At 42.9% G+C, this 24,787-nt stretch overlaps 1 protein-coding gene across 3 annotated transcripts in view; it reads right to left on the bottom strand.

Annotated features, from left to right (window-relative positions):
• Positions 1–2,510: 2,510 nt before the first annotated feature.
• AASS (aminoadipate-semialdehyde synthase) overlaps positions 2,511–24,787 on the bottom strand; it is a 51,700-nt gene continuing 29,423 nt past the window's right edge. For all 3 annotated transcript variants that reach the window (XM_077855959.1, XM_077855960.1, XM_077855961.1), the window contains 13 exons: positions 19,136–19,195; positions 18,912–18,979; positions 16,228–16,349; positions 15,922–16,048; positions 12,202–12,312; positions 11,991–12,099; positions 11,060–11,200; positions 10,279–10,446; positions 8,894–8,989; positions 7,533–7,648; positions 6,797–6,885; positions 6,062–6,238; positions 2,511–4,983 (listed from right to left, as the gene is read on the bottom strand). In XM_077855959.1, the coding sequence (XP_077712085.1) occupies positions 4,865–4,983; positions 6,062–6,238; positions 6,797–6,885; positions 7,533–7,648; positions 8,894–8,989; positions 10,279–10,446; positions 11,060–11,200; positions 11,991–12,099; positions 12,202–12,312; positions 15,922–16,048; positions 16,228–16,349; positions 18,912–18,979; positions 19,136–19,195 (1,503 nt within the window). In that variant the 3' untranslated portion in view covers positions 2,511–4,864. The remainder of the gene's footprint in view (positions 4,984–6,061; positions 6,239–6,796; positions 6,886–7,532; positions 7,649–8,893; positions 8,990–10,278; positions 10,447–11,059; positions 11,201–11,990; positions 12,100–12,201; positions 12,313–15,921; positions 16,049–16,227; positions 16,350–18,911; positions 18,980–19,135; positions 19,196–24,787) is intronic.

Below are 24,787 nucleotides of genomic sequence, written 5' to 3'. Positions count from 1 at the left end.
CTCCCTTTGCTGCTCACGCATTTAATGAAGCCACGTCCCCAAAACTACAGCATGAAGGTTCCTAGTGCAGAATGTGGGATCAGAGGAGTCTTTTGAGGCACCTTGACCAGTTGGTGTAATGGAGTCAGGAAGCTAAATCTGCATTTCTTGGACTTTTTAGAGAGTAAATGAGAAATCTCCCAGCTTTCGTCATTATGGTATGTCAGTTTAAAGCTTGTGGGGATACCTAAAGAGACTCAAGAACTAGATCGAGAAAACATGAGATGCTTAGAAAATAAGGCCAATGACAAGGGGTTGATAACCGGGGCCACTGAGGCCTACTGGCCGCGCGCACCCGCCCGCCACTGTCCCTCTTGGGTGGCTTCCTGTGGCACATGCTCTTTTCCAAAAACCGCTCAACAGTATCCTCCCTCCCACATAGGACTTTTCCTAACTCATCCCGCTGACTGTGGGGTCTGGGAACCCTCCCCTTGAACCCAGGTGAGCCTGTGACTGTGCTAAAAGAGGCGCCATGCGACTTCTGAGGCTAAGCGGTGAAGGGCGGTGCAGCTCTGCTAGCTCCTTTGGGATGCGCGCTCCTGGCAGTGCCAGGGCAGGACGGAACCCACACATGGAAGGATCCGTGTGGTCTGACCCCCAGGTCCTGGCCCCTGGCCGGGGTGGGGGGGCCTTCCAGCTGACAGCCGCGACCCTGCCAGCTCCGGGGACAGGACCTCTCCACCCGGTCAGCCCCCCGTGGGACTGTGTGGGGCCCTGGGTCCTGCCCCAGCTGCAGCCTGAGCCAGGGACGTGCTGTTCTAAGCCACTGCGGTTGGGGTAGTTCATGACACGGTCGTGGCAGTGACAACACTTCTTACATTTCAAAGCCCAATGGCCACAAACTCTAGTCCCCGACTCCCTTGCAGCTAAGGGCATGGGTGTGAATGAGTCCCTGAACCCTGGCCACAGAGTCCAGGACGGCCGCCTGCCCAGGTCAGCCCGCTGGCTGCAGAGTTCCCGTGCCCCGCGCCCTGCACCCCGTGCCCCCCTCCCTGACACTCCGTCGGGGCTGCAGCTCGCGGCCAAGCTGGTGACCTGAGCATCCCCCGGGGCCTAAGCCCCCGGCGCCCCGAGGGCCAGCGCCTGCATCCCACTGGGTGGGCGCCCCTGCCCCTGCTCCACCGCCTCGGGTGCCTTGCTCTTCCAAATGCCAGCAGGGGGTCTCTGTTCCCTCTTCCCAATGCTGACTCGGTGGCCTGGACAAGTGTGTACATGACCTTCTCGGTGGCTTCTACCTTGAGCGGCTGTAGCAGCCCCGAGTATCCTGCTCTTCCGCCCTAGCCTGAGACCTTCTGAGCACCGGAGCGAAAGGAATCCTTCCGGAGCACAAATCTCACCTCGCCAGCCCCGATGACTGACTGACCTAGTCTTGCCCCGTGGTGACACAGTGACTGCGATGGTTGGGGCTGACTCATATCACCAGGTGACACCCTCCAGGTGACGTCCAGGCTTATGAACCAGCGCTGAAAGAGGCGACCCCTGCAGAGAAACACCCGCCTCCTCAGCATTATCAGCTAGTCCTAAAAATAATGGGAGGACCAGGGGTTAGCAAACTCTGGCTCAGGGGCCAAGTCTGCCTGTGACTTGTTTTTATAAATAAAGCTTTATTGGAACATAGTCATGTCCACTCATTCATGTACTGTCTATGGCTGATTTCACACTGCAAAGGCAGAAATGAGCAATTATGGCCCCCTCTAGCCTACAAAACCTAAAATATGTAATATCTAGCCCTTAATAGTCAAAGTTTGCTGACCCCTGAGTGAGCCACATGCTTGTAATTACAACTTATCCGTTCATTCCCAGCTCACTACCACCACCTCCACTTCTGCAATTCCTGCTGGAAAACTGAGAGTCCACGCAGTGTGTGATGACATCATCCTTACTCGAGTTTACTGAAATCCCTTTTCTAGCACTGCCGCGAGACTAGCTCTTCAATCTTCTCCCCTCTATCGTTCATTGGTATTATGAAGCCAATAATTCAACGGGGACTCAACATGTTTCCCTCACCCCCACTAAGGGCTAGTTCCCTAGTCCCCCTTCCATCCGGGCACTATTCCTGGTTGGAGGTGGAATCAGGGTGACACTCATATTTCTTAATTGACTCTGTTGAACTCAATGTTGTGATTTAAGAAAAGTGCCATAACAGAAATGTCTTTACGGATTAATATTGATCTCCATACATTATTTTTGGCACGTAGGACTAGGCCTCAATCAACTTTGATCCTTTTTAAATAGCATCGATGTTTTCTCAACCTCCATATCCCCCAAATATAATACCTACTTATTCCAAGGGCAGAGGTCAGTCCATAGGGCCAGGAGCTGTGTATAGTCCTAGAGAGTCAAACAAGGGTTTACTCTGTATTTCTAAAGGAATATTTAGTTTATATTTTCCCCCAAAGAGCAAAAAAAAAATTTTTTTTATTTATAATGTAATCATTTACAACAACTTGAGATATAATTCACACAAAGTATACAGTTTAGTGATTTTTAATATATTCAGAGCTGTGACACCATTACCTCCATCGACTCCACAACATTTTCATAACTCTAAAGAGAAACCCAAACTCATTAGCAGTCACTCCCACTTTCCCCCAAACCCCTAGCCCTAAGCAGCCACTAATCCACTTTCTCTCTATGTAGATTTGACTATTCTGGACAATTTCATATGAATGAGATCACACATGGACTTTTGTGTCTGGCTTCTTTCGCTTAACATAATCTCGTCAAGGTTCATCCATGTTGTAGCATGGATCAGAACTTCATTTCCTTTTGATTGCCAAATAATATTGCGCTGTATGGATATGCCACATTGTTTATTCATTTATTAGTCGATGAACATTTGGCTTGTTTTGAGACTTCCCATTAACATTTGCTTGCAAGTTTTTGTGTGGACATATGTTTTCATTTCTCTCGGGTGTGTACCTAAGAGTGGAATTGCTGGCTCATGTGGTTGCTCTACTTTTAACCTTTTGAGGAACTGCCAAACTGTCTTCCCAAACGGCTGCACAATTTTACATTTCCACCAGCAGTTTTTGAGGACTCCAACTTCTCCACACCCCCACCAACACTTGTTACTGTCTTTTCCATTATAACTATCCTGGTGAATATGAAGTGGTATCATTGTAGGTTTGATTCGCATTTCCCTGGTAGTGAATGGTGTTGAGCACCTTTTCATGTGCTTATTGGTTTTGTATCTTCTTTAGAGAACTGTCCATTCATATCCTTAGTCCATTTTTTAAATTGGGCTCTTTGTCTACTTACTGAGCTATAGTAGTCCTTTATTTATTCTAAATACTGGTTCCTCCCTTACTTGACAAACGATTTGCAAAAATTTTCTCTCATTCTATGACTCGTCTTTTTGCTTCTTGATGTTACCTTTGGAAGCACAAAAGTCTTTAATTCTGATGGTGCCAATCTATTTTTTTTTTAATTTCCTTTTGTTGCTTGTGCTTTTGGTTTCAATTATTTTAGAAATCATTGCCTAATCCAAGGGCATGAAGACTATTTCTTCTAAAGGTTTTACAGTGTTTGTTCTTCTATTTAGGTCTTTGGTCCATTTTGAGTTAACATTTATATATGCTGTGAGGAAGGGGTCCAACTTCCTTCTTTCGCATGTGGATATCCAGTTGTTCCAGCACCATTTGATGAAAAGACTGTTTTCCTCTACTGAATTGTCTTAGCACCGTTTTTAAAAATCAACTGATCATAAAGATGAGTATTATTTCTGGACTCACAATCTATTCCTATTTTACTCTTTTTCATGCTACTGTAAATTGAATTGCCTTTTTCAGTATTATTTTTGTTTCATTTATTTATATTGTATAGAAATACTATCAATTTTGTATATTAATCTTGTGTTCTGCAACTTTGCTGAACTCATGTATTAGTTCTAATATTTTCTTAAAGTATTCTTTTGGATTTTCTATGTATAAGATCATACCATCTACAAATAGAGATAGTTTTTCTTCTTCCTCCCAAATCTGGATGTGTTTTATTTCCTTTTCTTGGCTAATTGCCCTGACCACACCCTCCAGGCCAAGTTGAGTAGAACTGCCGAGAGAAGACATCATTTCCTTGTTTCTGGTTCAAGGGGAAAGAAATATTTCAGTCTTTCATCATTAAGTATGATGCTAGCTATGGGTTTTTCATAGATGTTCTTTATCAGGTTGAAAAGCTCCCTTCAACTCCTAGTTTGTTGAATCTTTTTTTTTTTTTTTTGAATCTTTTTATTATGACAGGGTGTTAAATTTTGCAAGATGCTTTTTCTGTCTCTAATGAGGTGATCATGTGGATTTTGATTTAATCTTACCTATTTCCTTTTCTAAACTCAAAACTGTCAGAAATGTCATTTACTAGGTAAATCGTAATATTACCAAAAAAGCCATAAAATAGAATTATTACAAAGGTTGTGGATAGGTAATCTAAGAGTATCTAACTGAATCAATTTGAAAAATACAAAAATATAGCTGTGTGAAGATATTTTTTTTACTAGAAAGATAAAAGTTTATCTGATCATAGGAAAATATATTCTTATAAGAAAAAAAAAGATGCACGATAAATTAACATATAGCACAATCATCACTTTTACATACACATGAAAAAATAAATGTAAAATTATTAGAGTTCTCTGGTAATTACTGGCATCTCCTGCTCCAAATGTTTTCATATTAAAATAGAGATTTATATTTTTAAAACATCACTGTATTGACTGACTCAAAAAAATACCATGCTTTATATTTCAAAGTAGCATATTAGCAAGCAGGTTGTTGCACATATGTTCAGAGCTATGTTGTCTGGGAAGATAAAAACAAGAGATAATTCTCAATTATGGTTTGATTGTGCTCTGTGTTGTATATACAATGCCTTCTGCTTTAATTCGCTCCAGTATTGGTTCATAGATGTCCTTTGAAAAGGGCCCCATCAGGCCTTTAGCTTTAATTTCACCTAGAAGAAAATAAATCTGTAGTTATCGTTTTAAAGGCATTATTAAGGTTAATTTCCACCGCACAAGCCTCCGTATCAGAAACAGGGAAAGACGCTAACTGTAGAATGAAAGCACAGCTGGATGAACTGCAGTAACTATTGCCAAAATGATCGGAGAATAAAGCGCAATAAGAACGTAAAGTAAACCTAATTTGTCTGCTTTATTTGCTGATGCTTTTTTTAAAAAAGCAGAACACCAACGGAACGAATTAAAACCAGTCTGATTACCTGGCACAGGCTTCCGTTAAGACAACTGAAACAGCAAATCTGAGTACTTTCCTTTCGCCCCCTCATCACTTCTCTACTCCGGTTCCTCAATAACTAAGTAGGTCATTTAATTTGATATTAGCTGATAAGCTACTGTAGATACATTTTCTCCGTTTTTCACATTTATATGCTTGATGCTTGTTACTCCCTCACACACTCACGAGGGCCAAATGAAGGATTTCACTCAGAGATGATGCTTCCTGAGCGTACAGATGATCTCAGGGGGCAGGGGAGTTGAAATGTGCTTAGTTCAAAATATTTATCGAGTGCTGCTAATGTACTAAGGAATGAAGGTTAGTAGAACACGGTCTGTCTTTGGGGGGATCTGAAAGTGAATACCCTCCGCTTAAGGGTTAGCGCCCTTAAGATATGAAAAATGAAGGGGAGAAAGGAAGAGTTGACATTGCCTGGTGGGGTCATGTGTGTGGTAGGAGCTTTATGTATTATTTCACCTCAGCAGCACAAAAAAATTCTGAATTAGGAATGAGAATCCTCACGTGAAAGATGAGCTGCAGCTCAGCTACGGAGAGCAACTCGCTCTCCATCACTCGGTCATCTTGTGATTGAGCCGAGCCACAAAGAGGTGTAACTCTAAAACCCAGGGCTTTCCCGCACCACGGGGTCTCCCGGGCAGTACTTGTCTCAGAAGTCTGAGACAGCTCACTTTCAGTGGACGCTCGTGTCACACTAAGAGTAATTATTTGATGTCCAGGCACGGAATGACTTGGAGATGATTTGGAGACCGATTCAGTTCTCCAATGAAAGAACTTACCATCAAGCAGCATCTTGGCTGCCATCGCCGTGGGTAACCCCACAGTTTTAGCCATGGCTGAAAAGCCATTGGCGTCTCCATAAACCACAAGATCAATAATCTTATTTTCCAAGTGTCCAGAAGGATGTCTGATTCCAAAACTGTCTCTCATCACAATCATATCTTTCTCTCCAGGGCCTTAAGGTAAATAAACACATATTCTTAAATGTCATTACCGAACAACTCCAACACCGGAACTCATTAGCATCTACCTTTTGCTCTCACAGGTTTCTCCTCTCACCGTGTGCAGCCCTTAGACAATCATCTATATTGCTCTTTAGCCCAAAGGCCGAGTGAAAAACTCAACAAATGACAACTCTGGCCATGTTCCTCTGCCCGGGTTGGTAGCACTGTGGCCTGGCTACACACATGAAGGCGCTGTGGTAAAGCTCCCACTCTTCCCCCAGAAATGCTCCTTCAGCGTTTCTCAAAGGCATTAACACTAAAACTAATCATAAAAAAATTTTTAAAAAATAAAACTAATCATTTGTTCCTTTTCTATGTTCCCCAAGTTCATTCCTATGTGATAATTCTCTTATTATTCCCTCTGGAAAAACAGCCCAAGTGCCCCCTCCCTTCGAGCACACTTCCCCACCCCTACAGCTTGGCTCCAGCCCTCCCATCACGTCCACTAGTTGTGTTGACTGCATCCCATGACGCCGCTTCTGGGATGTGAGCTAATAGCCCACGGCCTACCGTAGGAGAGTTTCCTGGCCAAATGCTTGGAGAGTGCATCCACCACAGACTCGGCTTGAGGGACTTGCTCATCCCCAAGTAAGCCCAACCTGAGAAGCACAAGAGGTGGCTGTGTTAGGTCAAGTCTTCCACAGAATCTCACTTGGGAAGGAGAAGGGAGCTCTTTGGATTTTATCTTAAAAGGGAACAATCGCAAGGTGACAGTCCAAGCCATAGGACTCTCCTAAATCGTAAAAAGACATTAACAATAGCAAAGTTTTCATCTTTAGAATCATCAGACTCCCCAAGGCAGTGCTCCCCAGAGCAGAACTGACACATGCTAAGTCCGCACTGTGGCAAAGCTTCTTGTGAGATCACGTACAGCTTAGTTCTCCCACAGGAAGAAGAGCAGCATAATGGGCCACAACTGTGTGAAGTAGTTGCAGAAGAGTAGGAGAATCTCCTACGGGACAGAAAAAAAATATCCCAGCTTTCTGGGGAACTGAGTAGTGAAGTGTCTCAAAACAAGTAATTCCCAAGTCACAACTGCCATTGAGTTTCTATCTGCCTTTTTATCCCCACATGAACACAGTACATGGAAATCTCTCTACAACAGGCCAACATTAGAGCAGCAAATTAATCAAAGACAATGTAAAACGTCTAGTCCCTTTTACTAGAAAGGACTAAGAAATCATTGATATTTTTATTGATATTGAAGGAATCCAATATTGTGCTCAGTTGACCGGTGGGTGCCTACCATTCAGCAGCCTCCAGCTGGGTATTATCTCTTCCCAGTTTCTCAAAGACAGCTTCCCTAAGCACATCATGCTTGGAGGACGGTGAAATCCCAACCAGATCACAAAGGAGCTCTTTCTGGTCAGAAAAATAAAGATAAAATCCTAAGTTCCTAATAAGTAATCAGTTGAGAAATTATCCTACTAAGGCATTCGATCACAAATGCACCTCATATTTTAAATCAGAAATGACTAGAAATAATAAACTGTAATACTGACACAGGCAGACACACACATCTACACACTCATGAACAAATGATATTCTAAAACGATGTTTCAGCAATAAAAATGGACCATGGCATGAAATCAATTCTAAAACGATGGCACCGTATTTACCATCACATCGTCTCCGTTACGTTTTCACTCATTCTCCCTCTCCCTCCAGTAGTCCATTTTGGCCAGGATCAAATGGAATGGGCTCATTGCTATGGTTGCCAATAGCAACCAGAGTTCTTTTGTAGGTTCAGGAGAAGAGAAAGACCTTGCAGATAATAAAATCTCAAAGCAAGAACACTTAAGCATGGTCATAGCTTGTTCTACTTTCCAAACAAGACTTTCTCCAGGATCCCAAGAGAAAAAGTTAGACTCTTGATCAAGGAAAAACAAAATGGTTCACAGGCCATATTTGGCTCACCACCTGGTTTTGTAAAGAAGATTCGCATTAGAAGGTAGTCATACTCATTTGTTTATGTAGAAATGAGTACGTACAGCCCTCAAAACCTAATATATTAATAATCTGGTCCTTTACAAAAAAAAAAAAAAAAAAGTTTGCCAGGGCCTCTTCTGTAGCTACTAGCATCCTGGGACCCCCCTAAGGGTTCACGTCCCAGCCCTGCCGTCCAGCTGCCTCCACCTCAGAATTCACCCCATACGTGTTCATTCACTTCTGTCCAACACGTACATTAGTGAAACGTAAGACACACTGGGGGGCTCTCGGCCTCATGGAAAACTGCGCCTAATGCAGAGGCTGGGTAGGTCGCCGGAGCTGGTCACGCTGGTCTTTCTCACCCTGTGTAAGTCGGTGGCGTTTCCCGCGGACACGGCGAGTGAGGGCGGCGGCTAGTGACCCCCTGGCACCCCCGACGCCCCGAGGGCTTGATGCGGCACAGGTGCGGGCAGTTCAGTGGCGGAAACCCGAAGTGCTCACAGGTAAAAGCCACGGAGTGAGCGAGGCGCTGGGACCTCGTGGCGGGCCAGGCCCGGGCCTCTCGGGTGGTCCCCGGGGCGGGGGCGTCCGGGCCGCGGTTGGGAGCCTCCCTGGAACCAAAGCCCAAGCCGCCCATCCCTGGAGCAGCGAAGCGCACCCGGCTCGGGGGTCACTCACCCAGGTGACAGGGTGGGCCTCGGCCCGGAGGGCGGGCGCCGCGTCCCTGCTGATCAGGCCCAGCTTCATGAAGCCGGTGAGAGCCCTGGCGTAGCCCTGGAACGGGATCAGTGACCGGCTGTGAGGCTCTCCCTTCGCGGGGGCAGGGGAGGCGAGGGCCAGGCCGCTGCTCGGGGGAGGCCGTTAACAGAACCCGAAGGTCACCCAACCCGGAGCCACCTGCCGACTGGCCGCTGTCCCCCCGCACACGGCGGCCAGGGCCACAGGTAGGCCCCCGAGAGCGGCTCCTAAGTCACACGATGGGGGGGCAAGGGGGAGCCTTGAGGGAGAGCCACGGCAGGTACCGCCAGCTCCGCCTGAAGGGACACGCGGGGGGCCTGGGGTCCCTGTCATAGAGGAAAGAGCCCTGAAGCTGGTGAAGGGTCACCGGCCTGCCCGGCGGGGGCCTCGCTGACACTCCCTGGGCCGCTCATCCACGCGGCCTGGGGCGCTCTAGTTGCCTCGTAGACTCGTAGAACCTCCTATTCCCGGGTCTGCAAGTTCGGCAAGAGCCTATAGGGGAGGCCCTCGGAAAACCCTAACTGCTGGGGCGCCCGGCGGCTCGGGGGGTTGGGCGTCCAACTCCTGAGCTCAGCTTAGGTCTTGATCTCAGGGTTGTGAGTTCAAGCTCCACGGTGGGCTCTACAGTGGGCACGGGGCTGGGGGAAAAAAGGAAGGAAAAAAAATCCTAATTCTTGGACCCCTCCAAAAAATACTACTGATATTCTCTGAAAAAAAAAAAAATGAAGAAAACAGAATCAAGAAATCTGCCGGCGCTGAGGGTGTTACGGCCTCAGTTCAGACGGGAGTGTCTGCTGGTGTTTGTCCCCGCTCCTTTGTGATGGGTAAGTACGTGGTGGACGATTGTGTTCACGCTCCTGGGGTCCACACCCCCAGTTGGTGGTAAAGACATTTCAGATTTGCTTGGGGAAAGTGGACTAACCGCATCTTCAGCTGTAGGGACATGGAACGAGCGGCCTAGTTCACCCCCTGGCCTCAGGGCCTAAGGGGACAACGGAGATATTCTTAGCGTCCTTGTCCAGTCCCCGAGGTGAACCAAAGAGGCGGGGGCTGCATGCTGCCCCCACCGGGAGCCTGGGACGGCGGCCAGCACCGAGGGGGAGCTGAGCAGTGGGGTCACCTGGTCCCAGATCCCTGGGGGCCTGCAGCGGCCTGCACCCCCCACACCCGACTCCTTACAGCATCACCTCCCGGCTGGGCCGGGTTCAGTCATGCCCGGGACATTCCCTCCAAGGAGCCCTGAGGGAGCGGGGGGCACCGGCTGGTCTGGTTGCCTTGGGCCCGGGCACATCCCCCCAATAGGCCGCAGGCCTCGCCGCCCTCACCTGGTACCTCAGTGTCCCCCGCAGCAGCGTGCGCGCCGTCGGGATGCCGTAGGTCGCTGCATACTGGGTGCTGTCCCTGTTGGGGTAGCCCTCCAAGTTCAGGCCCGGGAAATACCCCATGGGGGTCACTGCATCCAGAAAGGGGATGCCACCCGCCACTGTCACCACCTGAGGAACATCAGGGGGCACCATGGTCACTACACCTGGCCCGGGGCCATCGCACCTGGGCACCAGAAGCCGGCCAGGCGGCCCCAGGGAGTGGGGGTGGGGGTGCAGGGTGGGGTGTGAGGGGGGTCGGGGGGCTGAGCTGTCAGCCCAGGGTGGGGTGGGGGTGCAGGTTGGGTGGGGGTGAGCTGTCAGCCCAGGGTGGGGTGGGGGTGCAGGGTTGGGGTGCAGGGTGGAGTGGGGGTGCAGGGTGGGGGTGCACTGTCAGCCTGGGTGCAGGGTCGGGGTGCAGGGTGGAGGAGCAGGGTGGGGGTGTGCTGTCAGCCCGGGGTCGGGGTGCAGGTGCGCTGTCAGCCCGGAGTGGGGGTGCAGGGTGGGGTGTGCTGTCAGCCTGGAGTGCAGGGTGGGGGGGTGCAGGGTGGGGGTGGAGGTGGGGGCAAGCTGTCAGCCCGGGGTGAGGGTGCGGGGTGGGGGTGCACCGTCAGCCCGGGGTGGGGGTGGAGGAGGGGGTGAGGGAGGACTGGCAAAGGCCTTGGCGCCAGGGAGGAGGAGTGTGGGCCCAGCCGAGACAGGTGCTGCAGGTCTGCCTCGCGAAAGCTCGCGGATAATCCCTCACCTTTCCATCGAGCAGGTAGGTGGCCGGCTGCATCATGTTGGTCAAGACTCCCAGGGGACTCCAGCTAAATTTGTATCTCAAAGGATTGTCTGAATGTTCAGGGGCTGGAAGCCCCCCACAGTAGGAAATGTAAGATTCAATCTGTAAAATACGGGATGAAAGACAATGGCAGAAATGGGATAGAGGAGGTAACCTTGCTGTCTTTTCTTCCCTAAACTTACAAAGGCTTTCAAAAGCCTTCCTTAAAGCCAAACGCCATCCGATTAAGTCAGTGATATTATATATATATAATTTTTAAAATCCACTGGAGTTTGTGACTAATATTTTACTAGTTAAAAATCCAACTATTAATTCAATTCTGCTTAGTTGGTTCCTCCTGACTTTTGTGTTCAAATGATATGTTTGATTATATATTTTGTGATAGAAGTGTAATTCATTAGTATTAATACAGAATGATATACAATATAATTAATCTTTATATAAAATATGATTAATTTGATTCTATATTTGATTCCATGCATGTGACATACATACAACCTAAACCACTGAATCTGACTCATCACATTTTCATATCCAATCGTTCCTTCTCATGTGTAAAACAGACTCCATATACCAAAAAATGACAATATTCCAAAAAATTTTTCCCACTTTTAAAAGTCAAACCTTACTATCTCAGTCTGAAAGCTTTCATTAAACCAAAATAGTATAGTACCATCTATTTTTCTAAAAATCGATTGCTAAGCCTAGGATGTTGTTTTATCATACAGATACTTTTGCAGTTAGAGGATTTTACTTGAAATTTCTACTCAAAGTTTGAGTTATATTCTATCAGCTTCTTTAATCAAAATTATAAAAAGATTATTTTTGTACACAAAAATCGGGACCTTCTAATATTTTCCTAAATGGACTTTTGGGTGTAAATTGGACTCACCGTGGCTCCCACTTCCTTGGCCTTGTCTATGGTTTCCATCGCCAACATATGGTCAAGACCAGGGTCCAATCCCAGTTCACCAATGACTGTGATGCCAGCGTCTTCCACACTACAACAGGTGGAAAGGGGAGGATGAAAAAGTTGGATATGAAATAAAAATATTTATTTTCCACGCCATGGAGCTATTTTGTTGAAGATGACTGAAACTTACCTCTTTTCTAATTCTTTTAGCTCCGGTGTGATGTAGCTTGCAGTGATCATGTCAACTTTGCTTCTGATGCATGCCTTGGCCACAAGAGGATGCAGTGCATAAGGCAATAAGCTTAAAAACAGAGAGAAACTAATCAGACACTTTCCCCACCCTACCTTCCAATGTACCTTGAACTGCACTAAAGCTAAGTCATCGCTCTGATTAAGCTATTCCGTCCAAGGTCACCAATGACTCTGAAAACTACAGAATAAATTCATCCTGTTACCACATTTAAAACCCTCCACAATTTGGCCTTCACCTAGCCTTTCCATTGTTCTCCTATCCCCTTCAGAAGCCATATATGGGAACCAAAGAAATTATTGTCATTCTCCACTCACAGCCGGTACTTTTCCAGCTCTGCAACTTTACTCTCACTGAACCTTCTACCTGGAATACTATGTCCACCCACTGATCCCTGCCCAGGCCAGACCCTACTTAAACAAATGTCGGAAAAGGCATCTCCTCCAAGAAGCTCTCCCAGATTCCCCCAAAGCCAGATCTTCTACATCCATTCAGCTATTTCTTTGCAACATTTAATAGGATTAGTCCCATTTATCCTTATAATACTTCTATCATTTTCTGTCTTGGCTCCCCTACTAGAAGATAAGGTTGCTTTTCTTTTTCCTCTGTATTTCCCAAATGGCTATCAGGTTGGGTGAAACTAAGTCAAAATGACCCAGGTGTTACATTTCAGGGTAGAATCTAGGAAGGTCCAAAGGAGGAAATAAGCTTAATGGTACTGATTGGTATAAAAGCTATCTAAATGCTTAGAAGTGGATGTGCTAAGCAAAAATTAAAATGTGTTCAAAACTCAACTTCAGTTGGATTTTCTAAAAATCTGGCTTTGATGTTTTAATTTGGCACTAGGACCACACAATCACAAAAAAAAAAAAAAAGACCGAATTTCTGCAAGTGTTAATATAAATGAATATATTCATATTCTGTCCAAGGAATAATAAAACATCCTGTCAACTGCATAACAATACTCCAGTTCTACAAGCTTATTGCCTCTGTGGTAAAGCACTCTACAAAGTACAATGAAAATATAATTACAAATTTATAAATATGATCACACTATATCACTGTACTTGTCAAATTCATCCTGTAAACTTCACATTTTCTCTATTTTATATAAGACACAACAATAAAATCACCTCTCAGATACTTATGCCTCCTCAGGTTAATAGAGTATTGCTACTTAGATTTATTATCATGTAAAATAAAATTGTGTTCATATCTTGCCAGTCATAATATGAAAACTCTTACTCTCTGTTTTTTTACTTTTTTAATCAAAAAAGAATTATTACCAAACATGGTAACCCCTCAAAAGCCAATGAACAACATACATGCAAAACTCTATTGAAAAAGTATTAATAGAAAATGTATATAATGACATCATCTTAAAGATTAAATCGAGTTTTTTTTTCTTTAAGATTTTTTATTTATTTATTTGAGAGAAAAAGTGAGAACATGCACGTGCGAGCTCCAGCGGGAGGAGGGCAGGGCGGGGCGGGGGGTGAGAAGCAGACTCCCCGTTGAGCAGGGACCCCGATGCGGGGCTCCATCCCAGGACCCCGGGATCACGACCCGAGCCGAAGGCAGATGCCTGACCCACTGAGCCGCCTAGGTGCCCCAGTAGAGATTTTTGGGGTCACATTCCCCACATTAAAATCTTTCTTGATAAAAATTTTATCAAGATCTAATAACATTTTTAAACTTCTTATGATGGCATAATCTGTACTAACCTAATGATATGCTAAGAACTAGAATGCCAGAACTTTGATTAATGGTGCCTGTTTTAGACAAAAGGATTAGCTTTCATAACTCTTTGCATATGTAATATAGAACCTACTCAAAGGGACATAACTCTTGAATTATTTGAGTTGATTCCAACCCAATTAATCCAAATAATTTAAAATGCAGCTGATTAAAAGATACACAAAATAGAAATGGAATTTTCAAAGTAACTTATCAAATTCAATTACTGATTTGCATTAAAACACTAAGAACTAGAATTGCCAAATTAAAGTCATGAGGATTTGACATATTATAAATTTTTTTGTGAAACATACTTAGTTCATTTTGTTTTGGTAGTATTACTGTGTTTTCATCAAGTATCCTTTCTCCAACTTAAAAAATAAAAAATTATTTAAAGAACGCTACAAGGTGAGAGTGTTTAACAATATTACCACTCTCCGGCATGGAAACTCAACCAATTGAGAAAAATTAAATATGAAACAGATTTTGTTAATGTTAAATTTTATTTGAGGCCATCAGTTTGCTAAGTTTTAAAATATGTGCATATTAATAGATTATTATCTTGTCCTATTTTGCTTCAGATTTAGTTCCAAATGTGTCTTATCATGCTTTCTTCCTTACATTTATATATATATTAAAAAACCCACAATGTTTTACTTAGGTTTTTGTGGGTGGCAAAACAAATTCTCTTTGTTTTATTCAGGAGGCTAGAACATTCCATTATGAATCATAGTCATATCACTAACAGACAAGGTCTGTGGGTCACTGATTAGTTTTTGCTGAATAAAAATTATTGCACATTAAATTTACATAAATAGGATAACATCTTAAGTGCCCAAAATGAGTGTATAATTTAAATACATCAAGAGTTAATCTACAAGTTCCCACAAAAGATTACCTTTCATTGTATATTTTCGAAACCCATTTGGTTTTTTGGGTTTTTTTGAAGTGGGACACACAGAGCTTCCTCCAAAGATATCATTTCAATCTGATTTAACTATAAAAGTGACCCAATTATGGATGAGCAAATAGCTTTCTTCCTTCCATCTTGGAAAAATTATATTCTAAAAATAAATGACTGTTCTCCTCACTTTGGTATTTCAAAACCCAGTTTAATTATAGAGTGACTCTCATGTAGCTGTGTACCTAGAAGTTAGATCTACATTTTTATCAGTAATAAATACTGAATTTCGAGATGTATTCCTCCGATAAGACTAAAAATGGTCATAATGCTCGAGAATCTAGTCATTTTCATTCAAGCTTTATTATGTCCGAAAGATAAAATAGCCACTAAAATAGATGAAACATGAATAGTTTTGACACAGAAGTTCTACTTCTAGATGCACATCCAAGATATGTGTAAATGGCAAATAACAGACAAATACTAAAATGTTCATAACAACATAATTCATAATAGCCGAACTCCAGGAACAATCTAAACATCCATCCATGGCCAAGTGAATAGTAAGGGGGTATTCACGCACTGGGAACGTTACACAGCAATTAGAATGAGTAAACTACAACGACAAGCAACAACACAAACCACTCTCACAGTCAGTGTTGAAGAAAGAAGGTCGCTGCGAATGAGGACAGACTGAGTGGTTCCTATTGGACGGAGCTAAAAACCAGCAAGAATCAATGTATATGTGAGAGGCCAGGGTAGTGCTTACCCTTAGGGGCAGGGCTAATAATGGAAACGGACACATGGGGCGCTCCTGGGGTACTGTTATTCTGTTTCTGGATGTGGATGATGGTTATGAAGTGTGTTCACTGTGAAAATTCACCAAACTATATACACTTAGGATTTGGGCATATTTCTGGGTACACGCTTCAATTGAAAATTTTCTTAGGAGAAAGAGAAAATAAGGAAGGAGACATAACAACAACAAAATATATGACAATCATCTCTTCCTAGATACTAACCTGATGACAAGATCCTGCTTTGCCACCAAGGAGCTCAACTTCTCTTCTTGTTTACTAATGTCCATGCTAACAGGATTAATATTATATTTCTTGCCTAACTGTTCAATTTGGTCCTTCATGTCAGAGCCTAGACCAAGAATACAAAAGTCCAATTTTTATATTATCCTTCACTAGGCCGAGAGTACAACACATTTCAACATCTCCAAAAACAATTCCTCAAAGTTTAGAAACAAGATAGTCATCTAAAATTCACAGAGTAAATCAGTTTTCCTTCTTCTTCTTCTTTAAAAATTAGGGCTTATTTACCTACTGTTATGTCTATCCTGTTATCTCTTGACAAGTATTCCAAAACGGGTTCAGATACATAACCAGATCCAAGAACCAAGACCCTTTTTTTGGTGCCCATTGAAAGTGACTGAGCAAGTTCCCTATAAATAAAAGAGGAGAAGGGAAGAAAAATTTAACAACAAAATAATAAATAACAAAATCTTGCTATCCCCCCAAAAAACTGAACCTTAGACTATGAAGCAATGATTTTTCCCACGTTTCTTATAATGAAGACCTCAATACTTTCCCTTGCCCAATACTTTTTATTCATTATTTTAGATTTTTGAAAAGGATTTTATTTATTTATTCATGAAAGACACACAGAGAGAGGCAGAGACACAGGCAGAGGGAGAAGCAGGCTCCACGCAGGGAGCCCGACATGGGGCTCGATCCTGGGACCCTGGGATCACGCCCTGGGCTGAAGGCAGATGCTCAGCCACTGAGCCACCCAGGTGTCCCTTATTTTAGATTTTGTACAATGAAGAACAGACCCTGACTTCTCGGAAGTGTGTGTCCACAGACTTTCATGAATTCCCAACTACAGGCGAGGTGCAGATGCCAGGCTACCACCTGGCTTACTCACAACCGAGTAACTTGGTTTCACATTTTGTCCTTCCAGGGGACATGATTCAAAATCCATGTATGTCCATGCCAGGGACTATACATCAGACACCTTACTTAATTATTACAACAATCAGAGGAGGATATTATTATTAGCCATATTTTTGTTTTGTCATTTATCATCAGAGTCCCTTGAAGACAATTAAAACCATACTTTTGAAATTGCAAATTCCATGGGTTAAATGTAAAAACCTAAGATGACAATTAACTCAGCAGGATTTTAATGTTTGAACAGTTTATTCTGTTGGAATTTGTCCCTTCCTGACAGATTAACCCTCTGTCTTTCCTACAAACTATGACCTCCAAGATCGTGACTGTCATGTTCATCTTTATAAACCCATTAATGCTCAACAAATTTTCTTAATGGAAGATACTCATTAAGATTCTGTTAAATCAAATTTACAGATATCAGTGGAAGACCATGGGAATGGCTTGGTGCCAGGGACATAACAAAAGTCTCTGTTGTTAGAATCTTTTAGGTCAAGATGTCTCTCAAGCTTTAACCTTTCCATTAATTATAAGTCAATAAAAATAAATTTAAATACAAAATGTCCTTGCCCCTCTTCACCCTCCACACTCCTGTTACTGATGAGGTGAGTCTCCTTTAATCTCCACCCCCATCCATTTCATCCCCCCAGGAAAAAAAGACACAATTATTTGGCTATTGTATATCCTTTCTAACAACACTTTCTCTAGTTTATGTAATTAAATTATATTGTTTTGATGCCCAAAAATAAAATATTCAAAATATATTTTTAAAAACTCACTCCTAGATTTTAGTACTGTCCGCCCCATCAGCCATCTCAAACACTCGAGGTTAATAATCACTGTGCTAAGAGATGAAGAAAACATTTGAATAAGGCAGATATTTAAGATGACTTAAATTTCCTTTCAAAATACAATCTTCATTATCAGTCTCTGGACAGAGATTGCACTGGGAAGAAGGGCAGGAAGTCCTAGGAGACTTGCTGCTACAAGAAATACGGTGTGTAAGAGTGAAAACACCATCGTGACTGGTCATGTTAGACATGTTATTAGGATTAGTAATAAGAGATCATCAGATGATAAGCATCAGAAGATACAGAGAGTTACGAGAAACCAACACACGTGCCGTTTCCCCTATAAGAAACTTGCCCATAGGGCTATAGTGCTAGCCAGTTAAAAAAAGAAAAAAATCTCTGGGTATCTTATCCCGGAATATTTTGTTGACACATAAAAAGTAACTATAAGAAAACGAACACAGACGGACCCACACGGCGGTAGAGCGGCGTGATCCAAGCACGTGATCTCTTATTTACTTCTTACAGCTAGAAGAACTGAGAAAGAAGATAAGGCAGTTTGTTTGCTTCTTTTTACTTTTCCCACTCTGGTCTCTCCTGAGAACTCAGTGCGTCGGTTATTTTGTTAAATGTGAATAGACCAGTGGAGCAGATAAAGACACATCCCAAAGAAATGTCAATGTTTTCAAACTCTGAGTAGTAAATTCAATTAAGGAAACAAGGGCCTTAGCCAAGTACCCTTCTAAGAGAACCCTTCTCCTGGCTACATTTATCACATTACTGCTTGGCACCTTCCTCCTAAAAAGAATTCCCAGGGAAAACTGACCCCTCACCATTTTCTTTCTTTACCGCTTCTCGTAATTTCTAAATAAGAGCCCACTTGCCTAAACAAAATAGTCTAAACCCTCAACTAAAAACCAGACTGAAAGCACCACAGAAAGGGTTAGTGTGCTTATTTTCTTTGAGAAAATAACAGAGACACGTCGATAACGCAAAACATTAGAGAAGGAGCAAGGGGCTAACCAGAGGACAACTGTTTGGACTTCTGCTTGCTTACACCCAAGTCTACACAGGCGATCAGCAAGGCAAAATGATGTTCAGGGGAAAATAACTCCCATTGGTTCCAGCCAGTCACATAGTTTTCTATATTTGCATATTTTCTATATTTGCAGACATTTTTAAAACTGTGTAAACCTAGCATCATGAACTCACAGAGAAGCAGTTAAAAATACTCAACAAATCCAATGTAAGAATAATGCTTACCTGCTCTCTCGGAGTTTCTGGATATATTTATACTTATCAGGCAATACACCGTTGGATGTAATCACTGCCTAAATGTGTATGACAAGACATTTCTTTAGTGTCTATGTTTTAGACCCACAAACATGAGCTCATGTAACAAAGATGGAGAGAGAGGGGAAGGGAGAGGAGAGAGGATGGTAGTGGGAAAAATACATTTGGGGAAAAAAATTGTTTTCATGACTTACATCTCGCACCACAGGAGAAAAATTCTGACTTTCAAGAGGCTGTGTCGCATCTGAGAGTATCTGAAAGGAAAATGAGATTGGGAAGAGATAAGTGACAGTGCAGAGAAGGATTCTTGGTGTTTGATTCCATATTAAAATATTAGTCGGAGGGGAAAAAAGAATTTAGAAAAGTTTTCTGAAGATCACTGAATAACTGGTAATAGAAGTCTACAAGCAGAGAATTCTGTTCCCCAAGAACATACTTTCAGCACACGTTCCAATTTTAAAACTAAAATTTGATTCCAATCATCTTTGCTTATTAAAGACACAAAGTGGTTTATCCCTCCCCACCAGGTAGATGTTTCATGTTGAACACGCTGGCCAACATCGCCACAAGTGTATAGCCATAGTCCCCACGGAGGGCCTGAATCCCATCCCAAAGGTTCACACGATTCTATCAGAAGAGAGAATGGGTCTTTCAGACAAAAAGTCACCAACCCTACAATCGGAATTTCTCTCAGATCATTATTAGTTCTATGTACAGGCACATCAGCATTTCAAAAGTATCAGGAAAAAGTAGACCTCGAAAAGTCAACCAGTCTTCCCATTATCTCACAAGAAGGAGTCAGACGGCCAACAACAAAAGCCACATCTCTCCCATCAACATCCCATCATCCTTCTAATCCTCCTCTTTTCTTCCAAGGTGTCCAACTCCTGAATAGACTGCCGAAAGGAAAGTCACGTAAGTTAGTATTATTGCCTCTGATGGTCAGGACCTTAGGGTCGATGAGACAACCATTCCCTCCTTATCCTTATAGGTTAAAGTCTAGAGCACTCACCTAGCTGAGCAAGAGCAAAATATACCTACCAGATGCTAGCAGAAAAATATTTGTTTACTGTATTAAAATAAACATCGGGCATCTGGGTGGTAGAGTCAGTCAAGCATCCAACTCTTGGTTTCAGCTCAGGTTGGGGGCTCAGGGTTGTGGGATCAAGCCCCGTGTCGGACTCTGTACTCAGCACATAGTCTGCTCGAGATTCTCTCTCCCTCACCTTCTGCCCCTCTGGCTTGTGCTCTCTCTCCCTCTCTAAAATAAATAAATAAATTTTCAAAAAATAAAATAAATATCAAAATTATTTTCATGTGTCTAAAACACATGACACTTAGGCTATCTATTCCTGGGTTATGGGCATTTAAAATATATATATATATATATATATATATATATATATATATATATATTTTTTTTTTTTTTAAGCAGGTAGGGCTTCTTTGGGGAAGCTCATGGAATTGGCACATCTGGTGTCATCCACTGCTTCTTTCATCCGGACATCCCTGAGTCATCCTGCCGCAAGCCGACTCCTCCCCCTACCAACCTGTCTTCTGCCAGGAACCGTTAGTGAATAACAACATGGGATTTGGATTTCACTTTACATATGGCTAAACACCAAATTTTTGTATATCCGATCATTGTCTCTCCTGTTTATCTGTAATTCTGCAGTCTTACTCAGGCCTTACTGAGACCATGGGAACCTCACCTCTCACCTTTCTCCTTCCATTTATCTTCAATCTAAAACACAAATCTGATTATTTCTTCTGTGTCTATTTAAAATAATCCAGTAGCTTTTCAACACCCTCAGGATAAAGTCTCTAACTCCCTAGGTGGCCCCCAAGACTCTCTCTATAGTCTGTCTCCACCTCTCCAACTTCAGTTCTCCCTTTTGACTCATACCCAAAACTCTGGTCCTATTAACATTGTGGACCTGATCATCTGCATCAACATTCCCATGCCTCTGTCCTACACCATGTGGATGCCCCACATGCTATTCCTCTACATGGAATTCCCCCTCTTCATCCTCCAAGATACAGCTGAAGAACTGCCTCCTCTGTGAAACTTTGATCAAAATCTGCCCCAAGCAGGGCGTCCGTCTGCCTTTAGCTCAGGGCGTGATCCCAGAGTCCTGGGATCGAGTGAGATCAAGTCTGCATAGATAAATAAAATCTTAAGAAAAAAAAAAAAAAAAAAAGAACTGGCCTTGGCATTTTGCCTGCACAATAAAATGGTATTCAATAAATAGATTAGTGGACATATGCAATAATCACATGGATTTTTCCCAAGAAATGAAATAACTATCTTGAATCTACCTAAAGAATGGCAAACATGAAAGACAACAAAAGGCTGCTGAATTATTGCATTTAACTGTGTTTCTTTGCTAGAACTCAACCGTGACACAGCTGCAAGCACAAGGTCCTAAAGCATGTGGTATGACTTGCCACATTCACCTCTAGCACCTTTGAGAGAGCTCATCACTCTTTCCTAAATTAATTTCAAGCTATTTACCCAGGTGTCAAGACTCTTTCCAATATGGAACCAACATACTTCCCTTTACTCTATCAGACCTGACAGCTCACAGAAACTCTGTTAAATCAACTCCCACCTTCGCTCTCCTGTCTCCATCAGATGGTAGGCTTCCCATTCCCAAGCAAATGAACAGATCCTATACATCTATCAAGAATCAGCTCAAATGTCACCTCTTTCCTAAAACCTCTCCAGACTTTACCCAACAAAACAGAGCCTCTCTCCTCACAGTTTCATTAGCATTTTCCTAATGGCTGCCATATTCCACGTTATAGCAGGGTTGCACACTTCTCTCATCCATTTCCTGGACCTCATGCTTCTATAGGTCAGAGGGTGTATTTTAATTTTCTTCATCCATATGTGTGCCTTATGTTCTGACAGACAATAAATATGTAATTAATTCAAGTGAAACAAATTTCTCTATATTGATTCAGAATGATAGCCTGGGCCCTTTAATGCCACAGAGTCTGAACTTTATATCAAAAAGGAAAATCTAGGAGGGGAAAGACGATGCGTATACTTTTTTTTTTTTATATAAGATTTTGTTTATTTGTTTGAGAGAGAGCAGGGAGAGGGGCATGGGGGAGGGAAAGGGACAAGCAAAGCCTGATGCAGGGCTCGATCTCACCACCCTGAGATCATAACCTGAGCCAAAATAAGCCACTCAGGCGCCTCAACAGTGCATATACCTTAAATATAGCTCCCATACAGTTATCAGAAGAGAACACAGACAATACACTTAATTTTTTAGTGGAAAGCAGATACACACATATCAAGACTACAATAGCCATAAATTTTCACAATGTCCAGTGCTTAAAGACAGTGCTGAGACAGATGCCCCTAAGACAACCTCACCACACTGTTTGGAGGACTACTGTGATGTATAAAAGGAAAAGGCTGTGACAATTAGTCAATAGACATCTAAGCAATATCACCTGTCTGCCTCAGTCTGAACAAAAACCTCCAATACCTCGCTCTCAGATAGTTTTAATCTTGTCACAATACTAAGAGTCTCTTAACTGCCAGTTTATATAAGCAAAGACATATCACCTTTTTAAATGTATATTTTCCTTCCAGAAATGGTTAATTAGATCTTTTCAGACCAGTCCCCTCATTGAGTAAAACTAGTAAAACATGAAAAGCCATGGTTTTTAGTTTTAAAAGGTAGTTTAAAACTTTTTTTTTTCCTGGGGAAAACAGCAGAAAAGAAGGACCCTAAGCTCATCTCTTTCCATGGTTACAAGTAGATAACAATTTATATCAGTTTAAATAACTCAGAAAATGACCTGAAGCCTAGCAGAACTCTCCACAGCTAAATGAAGCGAAAAGGCCATAGTGAAGAGGGTAGGAAGGGCTGAGATGCAGGAACCCAAGGGACTTTCCACAGGAGGGAGGAGCAATACAGACTCAGGGAGGAGGAGAAATAGACTCTCACATGAGGGAGCCCACACAGGAAAGATGAATCCCCATATTTGTTTTTGAAAATCAGAAGGGCTGACTCTCACAGGTTTTTACAAATACTGGGACTTAAAACCTAGAACTTTAAAAATCTGTGGGCTTGGCTCTGGGAGAGCCAGGAGAGCAAAATGAAGCTGAGTCCCTACTCTTAAAGACACAGCATAAGAAAAAGCCCTACTGAGATACAGCATAGAAGCAGCAGTTTGAAAAACGCCTGGGTCATATGAGAGGAAGATTTGTTTACTAATCTAAGAGCATGGGCAAGGATCCATGAGAGACTTGTCTAGGAATAAAGTAGCTGACCTGCACTATTTTCCTGCCCTACCCCTTAGCCTAAGCACATGCCACCAGCTGAAAGCACCTACACTCCTACCTAACTTGCCAACAGTATGCCCTGCCCATGTGTTCCCCTGCAGACACACCCCCTCAAGCCAGGCCTCAGCTCAATGTCTCCTCCCATGGAAGACCTGTGCAAGCCTTGCTAACATCCCACATCAGACACCACAGGCTTCTGCAGATCAACACCCTCCAATATACTCTCGGTCTGAGCCCATCCAAAGCAGTGCCACAAGTCTGGCAGTATGCAAGCAGCCCTGATGGGCCAGCACCACTCCAAAGTGATGCCTGCCCCAGGGAGAAGGGAAGAAAACCACACACACCAGTCAAACTGGACCCTAGCATCACCATAAAAGCTTTTCAGAGGACCAAACAGGGAAAGCAACCTTCACCTCAGTGCTACTTATACATCTATGGCAAATGCCATATCTGGCACGAATCAAGCCCAAGGTATCTACTAACACCACAGGAACCAAACCCTACTCACAACAGGCAAAGAGGGACATTGCAGATGACTGGACTGAAGAAAAAAGTAGTTCAGCCACAACAGCAGAGTCCACACAGCACACCTAGGAAACATCCCTGAAGCACCAGGTTCTGGTGAACAGGGAACATTGCATTACAGGGTGCTACAGGACCTCTTCTTCCTAAGGCCACTACTTTCAAGAGTAGGAAATATAGCTAACACGTGGAAACAGACACAGAGAGTTAGACAAAAGGAGGACACATAGGAATATGTCCCAGATGAAAGAATAGGACAAAATCACAAGATACCTAAGTGAAATGGAGATAAGTAAAATGCCTGCAGGAGAATTTAAAGTAATGGTTATAAAGATACTCATTGGACTTGAGGAAAGAGTGGAGGGCCTCAGTAAGACCCTTAAAGAGAGAGAAAACATAAAAAATAACAAATCAGAAATGAAGAACTCAATAATTGAAAAATACACTAGATGGAATAAATAGTGTGCTAGAGAAAGCAGAAGAAAAGATCAGGGACCTGGAGGACGAAATAATGGAAAATAATCAAGCTGAACAGGTGAGAGAAAAAATTAATAATACAAAATGAAAATAGACTTAGGGAACTCAGCTACACAATCAAATGTAATATATTTACATTATAGGGATCCCATAAAGAGAAGAAAGATAAAGGGGGGCATAAAATTTATTTGAAGAATAGCTGAAAACTTCTTTAGTCTAGGAAAGGAAACAGAAATCAAGATCCAAAAGGCACAGAGAGCCCCCAACAAAATTTATCCAAGGAGATCCACACAAAATCACATAATAAATAAAATGGCAAAAAGTAGTGATAAAGAGAAAATTTTAAAAGCTGCATGAGAAAAGAAAACAGTTATAGTCAAGGGTAACCTCATAAAGCCATCAGCAGATTTTTCAGCAGATATTTAGCAGGCCAGAAAAGAGTGGCATGATATATTCAGAATCCTGAAAGAAAAAAACCTGCAGCCAAGAATTCTCTATCCAGCAAGGCTATGGTTCAGAATTGAAGGAAAATAGTTTCCCA

This window comes from Canis aureus, chromosome 18, assembly GCF_053574225.1.
Source record: "Canis aureus isolate CA01 chromosome 18, VMU_Caureus_v.1.0, whole genome shotgun sequence".
NCBI lineage: Eukaryota > Metazoa > Chordata > Mammalia > Carnivora > Canidae > Canis > Canis aureus.
Note: the sequence above shows the minus strand (reverse complement) of the source record. Positions and strands in the feature narration are given on the sequence as shown.